The sequence below is a fragment of the Eumetopias jubatus genome, unplaced genomic scaffold (assembly GCF_037043125.1).
Source record: "Eumetopias jubatus isolate StellerSeaLion01/CBP00866 unplaced genomic scaffold, mEumJub1_p1.0 scaffold_8, whole genome shotgun sequence".
NCBI classification, from domain to species: Eukaryota; Metazoa; Chordata; class Mammalia; order Carnivora; family Otariidae; genus Eumetopias; species Eumetopias jubatus.
In genome coordinates, this window is record NW_028274814.1 from 11,073,767 (window position 1) to 11,085,826 (window position 12,060).

The 12,060-nt window shown below is 42.8% G+C and overlaps 1 protein-coding gene across 1 annotated transcript in view; it reads right to left on the bottom strand.

Moving 5' to 3' along the window:
• Positions 1-1,054: 1,054 nt before the first annotated feature.
• Positions 1,055-12,060, bottom strand: part of MYO3A (myosin IIIA) — a 213,349-nt gene continuing 202,343 nt past the window's right edge. The window contains exons 31-33 of the mRNA XM_028114133.1: positions 8,952-8,992; positions 7,370-7,513; positions 1,055-1,172 (exon numbers count right to left, since the gene is read on the bottom strand). Of these exons, the coding sequence (XP_027969934.1) occupies positions 1,055-1,172; positions 7,370-7,513; positions 8,952-8,992 (303 nt within the window). The remainder of the gene's footprint in view (positions 1,173-7,369; positions 7,514-8,951; positions 8,993-12,060) is intronic.

Sequence of the window (12,060 nt, forward strand, 5' to 3'; positions counted from 1 at the left end):
TCGTCCGTGAAATCACCTCGCCGTCCTTCCTGACGCTCTTCAGACAGCGTAGACACGGACGGCGTCAGTTTCACAGAAGAGCTCAACCCAGGTTTTAAAATAAGATGCAGTCGACTGAGAAAGGCAAACCTCTGCCCACCCATTGCCCTCCCCTCTCTTAAATACGCCAAAATTCGAAGCCGAGGAGATTGCCTCAAATTTGCAGACTAGGAGAACCTAAAAAAACTGACAGTTTGCTCAGTGGCGGGGCTAAAGGTGTGTGTGCGCGCGCTGAGGGCCGGGGCGGATTTGGGGATTTGTCCCGAGGCCATGATTGGGTCGCAAGACCTGGGTTTTAACTTAGATGGTATGTTTGGGATGATTGGAGGCCGGGATTGTTCGCTGGTGGAACCAACAGGCACCGTCGCCCCCCCCCCCGATTGGGCACCTGCACCTACACAGCTGGACAGGAGGAGTCCACCCTAAAGGGGAATATCGGGGGACCAGCCCCGAAAGCCACGGACTTTCCAAGGCACTTTCTTTATTTAATAAGCTCAATAACCACGGGAAGGGAAAGCGCGAGTGTGAGATGAAGTTCATCTTCAAAGCTTCCCACGCCCTCTCCTCTCCTCCCACCCGAGCTTTGTTTTGCTCGGCCCTCGAGTGTCCCGCGGGGCTGGGAGAGCCGTTTCCAAGGAAAAAGAAATCTTTGAAGTTATCCAAAATGAGAGGGGGGGATCGGCGAGAGCTCAGGTGCAGTCGGGTCTACAGGAGTTGTAAATGAGTTAACAAGGAGATACACGGGGGCCAGGGATAGGGATGCCCCGACTGGCGGGCTGGTGGGAGTGGAGGGTGCTGGAGCGCGGAGACGCGGCGTCGGAAGATATCTCACTTCTCCGCCTTCCGAGAGGCTGGCCCAGGCACTCGGGCGAGCGCTGCAGGCAGCCCCTGCCAAGGTCAGGGCCGCGGCTTCAGCTCCCTGTGGTGCCAGCTTCCGAGGGTCTCCCGCTTGGCCCCTGCAAAGCCCCGCAGTCTCGCGCACATTCCCATGGGATGGCCCCTCCGAACAGCCGGACTACACCTGCTGCACGAGGCGCTGCCGCTGGGAGGTTTTGCGCAGGAGCCTCCTGTAGTCGTAGGGGTTGGCTGCGGAGTCGCCTTCCTCCTGCTCCTGGTTCTCCTCCGCCCAGCACCTGCAGCGAGACCCAGGGCCCGAGAGTGAGCGGCGCCCGCTCCGCCCCGCCCACCCAGTTAGGCGATTCCGCTCCTCCCACCTCCGACCAACTGCAGGCAGTTAAGAACCACACATTCAAAACATCAGGATAGTGGCCAAACGCAGCTGCATAATTTTCTCAGCAGGTTTTAACACCGTAATTTTTTTTTTAAACACATTTTGGTCAAGCAGGAAAATTCAAAGTGCCTAAATAGACAACCATCGTTTTGCATTTTAAAACTGCTCAAATGTTTCTCCGAAGCCCTCCTCCCAAATCTGATCAACCACTGTTAGCTCTGGGCCCTTTGAGCTATTTCAAGGAGGCTGTTGGGCCACCTTTCCCGAACCTACCGCTGGGAAAGTCTACCAACTTTACCTTTAGATTCTGCAACTTGCCTGGGGAAGAAAGATGCTCCCTTATGCAGCTACATAGATGCATTCATTTACTTATGTGGTACCTACTAAGTATTAGCCATCAGTGAAGGCTAAAGGTGAACAAAAGTCCCCACTCTCATGGAGTTTAACCTAGTATGGGAGAGGACCATAGACAACCTTAATATGCCAGGTGGTGAGAGGTGCTATGCAGACAAGTAAAAGGCTGGCTAATGAGATAAGACTGATGGGTGTGTGTGTGTGTGTGTGTGTGTGTGTGTGTGTGTGTGTCTTCCTGTACAAGCAATTTCATTGAGGGTGACGAGGAAAGGCCTCTCTGATAAGGTGACATTTGAAAAGAGACCTGAAGGGATGAGGAGGGGAAAGCAGGCAGATCTCTTAGGGAAGAGAGGTCATTCCAGGATGATGGGTCAACCAGCATTAAGGCCCCGAGACTACAGTATGTGTATTGTGTTCAAGCAACAGCAAGGAGGCCACCATGGCTTGAATGAAGTAAGCAAGGGGGGGGGGGGCGGTGGATAGCAATGATTGAGAGCAGGAGGAATGAAGGGATAATGTGGCAGAAAATTGAGTGCTTTGGGACCATGGCAAGGATGTGAATTTTACTTAGAGCTAGACAGACGTTGGAGGGATATGAGAGGAGGAATTGCTCATAAAAGGATCTGGCTGCTTGAGTAAGTAAAGTAAGGAGGTCTGTTATGAGAGATTGCAATAGTCCCAGCCAGACTGAGAGTGGCTTGGTGAGGTTTGTAGAAGAGGAAAGAACTGATCAGGTTTTCATCATACTTGAAGGCAGAACTGAAAGAGTTTGCTGACACGTTGGGTGTGGGTTGTAAATGAAAGGAATCAAGAAGGTCTCCAAGGTTTTTGGCTTAAACAACTGGAAGGGTGGAGTTACCATTTAATGAGATGGGGAAGGTTATAGGAAGAGTATATTTTTTGGGGAGAGGGGGATAAATATTTTGGTTTTGGTTTTGTAAAGTTTGAGATATTTATTAGATAGTCAAGAGAAGATAATGAATAGGCAGCTGGATGTATAAATCCTAATCTAGGCTAGAGATTTCAGTTTTGGAATTTTAAGTAGACAAATGATATTTAAGGTCAAGAGAGTATGTGTTGATAAAGCAAAGGACTGGGACACTACAATGTTAAGAGATCCATGAAATGAGGAGGTATCAGCAAAGGAGAGTGAGAAGGAGCAGCCAGTGAGGTAGGAGGCAAATCAAGGGAAGTACTGCCTGGAGGCCAATGAAGAAAATGTTAGGCCAATGAAGAAAAGGGTGGAGAATAGATCATGGGATATGGCAGAACCGAGGTCATTTGTGACCTTGGTAGGGGCAGTTTCAGTGGCGTGGTGGGGAGGGAATGCTGAGGACAGTGGCCCATGAGAGAATGGGAAGCAAGAACACTGAGAAAGAAGGATCGCTCTCATGTAATTCTCTCGCTATCACGAAGAGCAGGAACACGGGGTTTGGAAGGGAGATTGAGTCAAGGGTGTTTTTTACGATGGGTCCAATTGCATCATGTTCACAGATTGTCAGAAATGATGCAGTAAAGAGGACAAACATTCAAGATGCAGAAAAGAGAGGGGGATAACTGCAGGACAATGTTCTTGAGCAGAGGGAAGGACCTGGATTCAGTGCACAACAGGAAGGTCTGGCCTTAGGTAGGACAGTCATCCGTAGTAAGCTGAGGGAAGTCTATGGGTAAGTGGTAGATTTGGCGGCGGGAGTATGTGTCTGTTCTCTATATTTTCTCATTAAAACAGGAAAGAAGGTGAAAGGGGGGGGATTTTGAAGGTTTGAGAGAGAGGAAGGGGTCTTGACAGAGTGGACTTGGACAGTGGGACAGTGGAATTTTGGGGAAATAAAGTATGACAAAATAACTGCAAGGGCTCAGGTCTGTGCTCATATAGCTTGAGTGAAATTTGGTTGTGTTTTTCTATAGCCATGTACAGCTTGTAGGTGCAGGTATGAGGATTGGGCAGAAAGTTGGGTTTACCCAGCACTGGGGTTTGCCAATTGATTATAACTGAGGGAGAAAAGGGCAGGGTCATTGAAAGTATACGCAAAGCAGTGAAAATAATGAAAGGAGAGGGCTTGACTTTTGCTTACAGATGAATATGCCCTTATTCTGGTCCATTCTGAATAGGGAATTTAAAAAAAGACACATTGGGAAGATCTTTAGGGCATTTTGAGCTCAGTGGATACTTGACAGGGAAGGTCTTTGGGTAGCATCATCATGGGCATCTATGGGGCAGGTGATCATTCTCTTCGGATTAACTGACTTGAATTCTCATTACCTATTCAGCTGATTTCTGTTATTATGAGAATATTGAGTATCAACCCTCTGCCAGTTACACCACACACATTATCTTGAATTCCAAGGACAGCATGGCAAGACCTGAGGTTCTCCTTAGCCTCGATCTGCAGATGAGGAAACAGACTGGTTCTACTTGATAGAGCAAGTGAGGTGTGGAGTGAGGATTCAAATCCATGTCCACATCACTCAGATCTCATACTTTCCCCATTGTATCCCTTTGTCTCTTTTCTGCTGATACTTCCTTCATGATTTTCCTATCCCCTAGCCAAGGCACTCTTGTTCCATTTTATTTTTTTTCCTTACCATCCTGCCTATATCTCCTTGTCATAATTAAAATCTGGCCATGCCTTAAAAACCCCACCTTTCTCAGTATTGCTCAACAGAGAGCCAACTAAGACTCACCTTAGGAGGAGATGAGGGAGACATCAGTTTTGTTATCTTTTTTTTTTTAAAGATTTTATTTATTTGACAGAGAGAGACACAGCGAGAGAGGGAACACACACAGGGGGAGTGGGAGAGGGAGAAGCAGACTCCCCGCGGAGCAGGGAGCCCGATGTGGGGCTCGATCCCTGAGCTGAAGGCAGTCGCTTAACCAACTGAGCCACCCAGGCACCGCAGTTTTGTTATCTTCTAATGACATTCTCTAATCACTACCTGCTACTACTTTTACTCATTTAAAATCCATGAAACACTCAACTTCATCACTGCTGTGGTCCCTGATTCCCAGACCTACTCACACCTTCCTGGGTGACATTCGTACTGGTGTGTATGTGCTAATTTCTGTGCTAAGTTTTAATTCCTGCACATGATATACACACAGGGGTGTACATATAGTATGTAAAATGTTATCAGAATAATATGTTTACTTATAAATATATAAAACAATTCACTTATATATAATAAGATATACATTTGTCATATAATAATTTAATGTATATAATAATTATATATATATTCTTTTTGCAATAATATCTTCCAACATACAGTTTGATGCCAAGTTTCTCTAATTGTCCCTAAATGTCTTTTAGAGCTGTTTTTCTGTTTCTTTTGTTTTCTATTTTATTAATTAATTAACTAATTAATTTTAGAGGTAGAATTCAGTGATTCATCAGTTGCACACAACACCCAGCGCTCATTACATCACCTGTTTTCTATTTAAATCCAGGATGCCATCAAGGTTTAACTAGGGCATTTGTAGTTTTGACTCTTTAGCCTTCCTTGGCTTAGAAAAATCCCCTCTTGGAGTTACCTTCTTTAGCTTTGTTCGATCATTTACTTTCTCTCTAGAGTCAAGCTCTTTGGCGATAAGGATGACTCTGTGTGCGCCGTTGTGGCCTCTCCTTCCTCAAGCACCCAGCACAGGTCTTTGCATGGGGAGGCAATAAAGAGTAGTGGTTCAAGTCATTGACTCTAAACTCAAAAAGGTCTGTGTTCGAATTCTGACTCCCTCACTTCTTATCTAGGTGACTTTGCAGTTATTAAATGTTGTTGACTTAGCTTCCTCATCTATAAAATGGGGCAGTAAGAGGAACTGCCTCACAAGGTTGCTATAAGGATTAAATGGGTGAACAGCATAGCGTCCAGCCCAAAGGAAGCACTCAGCCAAAGCTAGCTTCTAGCATTCTCATTCTAGTGAATACTAAGTGCACGTCCACAGATACCACTGGAACCCCAGGCAGTATTTCAGGGATATAATGCTTTTACAGCACATGTGTGTCTGTGGTTGGGGGAAGGGGAGAAAGAATATACTAGAGAGGATGCAGATTGGGTTGTTAAAATGGGAAGCAGGTAAGTCATGGAAAGCAATTTGAGCAGGAAGTGAAAAACCTTGGACTTTTAGTTCACTAACTCAATGTGTGACTTGGTGTAAGTCACTTAATCTTTCTGGCACTTGCTATTTTCCTGTGTAGAACCCTGTGACTAGACTAGAACATCTAAGCTCCACCAATATGTTACAGTTCTTGATCTCAAGATGGAAGAAACGTATCTTCTTTTGGAGACAAGGGGTGGAAATCAAGTAGATTCTAGATGAAAAGAGCCACCGTCTATGGAACCTCTCCCCTATGCCACATCTGCTGTTAAGTGCTTCACATACATCATTTCACTTAATCTCTTTGACAACGTAGCGAGGTAGTTCTTAGTGAAACATTTCCAGATGTGGAAACAGGCTTAGAGAGGTCTGGTAACATGAGCAAGGTCCCTCAACTACCAAGTGGCAGAATCAGGATCCAAATCTAAAACTGACTGACTCTAAAGCCTCTTCTCTTAACCACCAGGTCATACTGTGTAAGAGACAGTGAGGGCTGTGAGTGCCCGAGGCTGACAGATGTTCACTTAGGATTTTGGAAGAATAGCTTTCTGTTGCCTGTCGTTACTCCCATTTCTTGTATATCAGGTTTCCATTTTATTTTGTGCCTTTGATTTCAAAGAATTCAAATTCAAAGAATGTGCCCTCAAATTCACAAAGAGTTTTTTTGGGGGGAAAAATTCCCAAAGTAGTAAGTAAGCTACAAATGGTTTAAGATACTTAGTGTTAAACAAAGTTAGTGGCGAACTGAGAAATCGAATCTAAAACACGTATCTTGGGGCGCCTGGGTGGCTCAGTCAGTTGAGTGTCTGCCTTCAACTCAGGTCATGATCGCTGGGTCCTGAGATTGAGCCCCACATCAGGCTTCCTGCTCAGCAAGGAGTCTGCTTCACTCTTTCTCTCTCCCTCTGCCCCTCCCCACCACTCGTTCTCTCTCTCAAATAAATAAATAAATAAAATCTTTAAAAAATCCCCCCAAACCCCACATATTTCCATATGAATCTTTCTTCCAGATATTATTTTGGTCTGATGTCATGGGTTCTGAGAAATCACACAGCATAACTGAGAAGCCAATAAGTGTTTAAGATTACATTGGTTAGAACTTAAACACAGATTTTGGATACAGTTTATTGCTTGTAATCAGTATGACCATATAATTTATCATCCAAAGTGAGGTATTTCTTAAATTAAAAAAAAATTTTTTTTAAAGATTTATTTATTTATTTGAGAGAGAGCACGCGCGCACATGCCTGCAAGTTGGGGGAGGTGCAGAGGGAGAGAATCTTGAAGCAGATTTCCAGCTGAGCCCCGAACCCGCCACGGGGGAGGGGGTGGTGGGTGTGTGTGGGGGGCTTGATATCACAACCCATGAGATCATCACCTGAGCCGAAATCAAGAGCCATCCAGGCGCCCCCAAAGTGAGTTACTTTTAAAAGAGGGTGCTATTAACAATGACACCAAGAAAACAGGTATGAAACTGGGTTGTCTGAATACCCTACCATAATCCCTGAGTTTACTTTTAAACAACACATCATCTTAAGAGGCAATAGTCAGTGAGAATATTTTGTTATAGTCCAAACACAATGACAGTGCTTTAGAAATAGAACTGGGAGTAAAATGTGGAAAATGCTGTTCTTTAGGAGGTAGCTTATTACCTTTCGTTAGCATTAAAACATTGATGCTGGTGTTCTCCCTGTTGTCTTCCTTCTCTTAAACTAGAGTTATGTTCCTTTGATACAGAAAGACTGGGCAAAAATTCCTTATAGTAGAAATCTTCCAGGTCTAATAATTTTCCCCGACTGTAAATAAACACATAAACACATCATAGTTTCAATCTACTTTACTAAAACATAGGATACTGGTTTTCCTCCTTTACCTTGTATAATTTAAAGGTAACACCTACATGTCAATAGAAACAAGAGGAGTCTTGGAATGCATGAAACAGTATGCGCCATAAGTTAAAAAGAAAAACAAAACACTCATCTCTCACCTTTATGAGAACATTAGCTGCTGGAGCAGTTTTTCCTGACTTCATCTCATACATCGGGGCACAAAACTAGTAGAGCTAGTGATTACAAAGTTCCCGTCTGGCCAGTCTAGGACAGGGTTCACAACTGACCCTTGGGCCATATGAGAAAAACTGACCTTTATGTGCCAACACATAGCATTTTCCGATTTTCTCAGCCATCCGTTAAGTACACTGATGCACACAAAGTTTCATGATCTTACCTTACTTCCCTCATAGGTTACCTTCTGTCCTCTCCTTATGGTTGGCCTTTAGTGGGCTAATTTCTGTGCTAAGTTTTAATTCCTGCACATAATATACACACAGGGGTGTGTCTGTGACCATCTTAATTCTTGGATTTACTCACACTCGCTCTGGTTCCTGCGGTGCTCAGTACCTGTACTGTGAGGGGACTTCATATGAGGTAAACAGATAGAGGCCTGGAAGACGACCAAGTGTTACAGTGTTTCTGGGGAAAAGTGCTTTTTGAGTTACAGAACCCAATTTACAAATGAACTTTCAGAATGCCACTGATATGTAAGTCAAGAGCTCAGTGTCCACTGGTGCTTAATAGAAGAACCCTTGATTGTTTTTAGCACTCTCTGGAAGTCAGTTAATTGCAATAGTGGTATAACGTTAACATAGGAAAGTATTGGTGGGCTGAAATGTTCCAGGAAAAGGGGAATAGTGTGAGCCTCAGTTGCCACACCTACAGGCTACACAAACCTTATTTCCCGACAAACCCATAAACATTATAAGGAGTGAGATTTAGCACGGGTTGAAGAACAAAAAACAAAGGAGTTTGGGGAAAGAAAGTTCATGGACACAAGCGTGTTCAAATTGTCCGATCAAAAGCATATCAATGGACAAAGAAAAGCAAATTCTGTACTGGGACAATACAATGCATTCATAAACTATTTGAGTTCTTAATGTATGCCTTACTATGCTAGCTCAATATATTTCTAATAGGCAAGATGACCTTCTAAATTACATATAAAGCATATATTTATAATATAAATAAATGTATTGAGAGGATGCTACTTTCCAAATCTATCCACATAAAATAGATGATTTTTTTTAAAAAGGTGGTTTTCAATCATAATTTGAACATCTGGAATTATATTTATATAATTTATTTATATATATTTACTTATATAAATATATATATTTATACAATTATTATTTATATAATTATATTCAGATGACACTGAAATCTAGAAATAATAATTTACCTATCTTTTCTTGGTCTTCGTTTTTCTTCTTGGATTGACTTCTAAAGGGAACAGAAAAAATTTAAAAATCAATATAATATTATGATTAAAATAATGTACTTGATTAATAGAAAATCATTGGTATATTTACTATAATCTTAATATATAAATACATTTGTTCCTATAAAGCCAACTTAGAAATAAGCAAGTGGGTAGAATGTTTTAAAAATCTAATGATATATAATTCACTCAAAATTTGCTAATTATGAATCTGTGATTATTTTTTACCAGGCCTGGACTATAATTAATCTCTGCATTCCATGCCAAAAAAAAAAAAAGAGTTAACCATAATGTGAGCAGTATACACAAGATCTACCTACAAATGGGAAAACATGTCAGAATTCCTGGAAAACCTGTCTCTCTATCACACATGCAGCTGTGAGTTAGGCAGGTTGATTAGGCTGCTTTGAGGTCTTGCTTGTCTAGCATCATTGTCTGCTAGCAAAGCAGATGGGTGGACAGCGAAGGCAGGTGTTAACAGTCCACAAAAGAATAGAAGTGTGACTTCACTAACCTATCGGAGCCCATTTATGGCATAAAAGTAACAGCATCGATGATATATGTGTTCATTTGCAAAATCTTCCTCCAGTTGAGAACTTGATGTATCAAGGCACAAATCAGATTTTTTTTTTTTTTAAGATTTTGTTTATTTGACAGAGAGACACAGCGAGAGAGGGAACACAAGCAGGGGGAGCGGGAGAGGGAGAAGCAGGATTCCCGCTGAGCAGGGAGCCCAATGCGGGGCTCGATCCCAGAACCCTAGGATCATGACCTGAGCCAAAGGCACACGCTTAACGACTGAGCCACCCAGGGGCCCCCAAAGCAGAATATTTAAGTCTGGATTTAATTAGATAGATTTTAATCAATACTTCAGTCTGAACACTAAGGAAATGGTACTTCATTTTACCTTACATACAAAGCAGTATCACCTTTTGTATTGTAATACTAGTTATGTGTTTCACCATGTGTGCTGGTGCAAGGTATTTGGACTCCCCTATTTACATGCTGCAAGAGCTGATCTGTCTTTTAGGCTGAGAGAACAAATAGCACACTCACCTTGAACAAGCTAAGGATACTGTAATCATGGGAACTCTAATGCAGATACCAAGCTGCTCCATAAAAATCCAAGACAATAAAAATGGCAACTAACAATGGTTTGTAAATATTGAAGGTTGCCCCCAGTATTTTTAGGCATGCTAAAGCATTTTTTCTCATGATTTATCATTTGTAATACACTAAAATGTCAGATGAGTCAAATGGTTCACAGTTTCATCTCTTCTTCTTGGTTGGTATTTTAGTGGGTGGAGGAGGTAGAAGGGAATGTTAAAGGTATCAAGTCTGGGAATGGATCGTCATTCAAGAAGTAACCATGTAAGGGCCAGGACACCAAATACATTCCTGTCCTCCTTCCTATTTCCTATTATGTTCTTGATCCAATGCCCCGGGGCCAGGAGATGCTCACAAATAATCATATTGCCACCATAGGTACAATGGCCCCTAACAGCCTAGTGAATGATCCCTGCACCCCAGGTGGTGTTTGTTGTGGTTGTTGTTTTAATATAACAGAGGTCCTGCCTCCTTGATCCATTATCTGAAAAAAAAAATCTCTTGTTCTTGGTAACCATTTTCTATACTCCAAAGTTATGTTTAAATGATGGTGTTCTGTTGAGTGACGGAAATCCCCTTCACACCACCACGAGTCAAATAACCTTCTGCCCTGAAATTCTCCCACCACGAATCAAATAACCTTCTGCCTTTTTCTTCGGGTCAGCATTTCCCTCTGGGAGGCGGTGTATATAATTTGGTTCTCAGTTACAGGAATTCTTAGAAGAGTGAATACTGTCCGGCTTATGCTTATTTCACTCTTGCCTGTGCTAGAATGTTCTAGTGAACGATCACTCAATAATATATCTTTCCAAAAATTGTTTACAGTGGTTTATCACGGCAGCAATTACACAAGCAAGGTAATAAAGTGGAAGTTGTAAATAAAGAACAAAGAGGGCAAAAGTGTTAGAATGGAGCCTTATGTCTGTCCCTCAGTGTCCTGGCAGCTGGGGCCAAAAGGGACACACGAAACTGCATTCTTCATCATGAAGACGGAAGCACACTCTCCCTCAAGGAAGAGGATTTAATACTAATCTTATCACCTGGGACTTAATATTAGTGACATTTATTTAAAACAAACAATGTTTTCAGCGATAGTTCTGAAACGACAAATCACCAACTTGAAATTTGAAATGAAAAGAAAGAAGCAAATGTCCAGTGGCAGTTTCTTGAGTTAAAGAAGAGAGAGCGAGAAGGAGATAAAGATGGTGTAAGGAGATGTTCTGGGGCGGGTATTTCTTGAGGAGGCCTTTGGAAGAGGGAGGCCTTTGCTCAGAAGACTCTGAAGAATCTCTTCGTTAGTCAGCTACACTGCAACCTCTCCCCAGAACTTTAAAATTCGTATCTGTGACATTATGGCGGACAAAATCTTACATTCCTTATGGAAATGCATGAACACTTTATTTGCTTAGACGGCTTCACAAGGATGAAGGAGGAGCCAAAACATAGAAGAAAAAAACCAAATCCCAAGTGGCCAAACTACCTACTCCTCTTACTTACCTACTAGTTTAGGGAAGGTACTGCAGAAAATAATAAAACTGGAAGGTCCTTTGAAGTGATTGTGTTTAGTTACTCAGTTTTGGAGGAAACTGTGGACTGCACAGCTGAGTACCAGATATGGGCACCACATACCGAAGCAACGGGCCGTGTGTGCTCAGCTTAGGTCCTCCTTAGGCTCCTGAGGCACACTTCTTAGGCTCAGCTCGCTCTGATTTTGGACACAAAAATAGCAGCATTTCAGAAGCACCCGAGCGGCTCGTTCGGTTAAGCATCGACTCTTGATTTTGGCTCAGGTCATGATCTCAGGGTCCAGAGAGCGAGCCCCATGTGGGGCTCCTCACTCGTGGGGAGTCTGCTTCCCTCTCTCTCTCTCCCTCTGCCCCTCCCCCTGCTCATGCTCACTCCCTTTCTCTCTCTAAACTAAATAAATCTTTAGCAAAATAGCAACGTTTCCTAGATGTAAGAG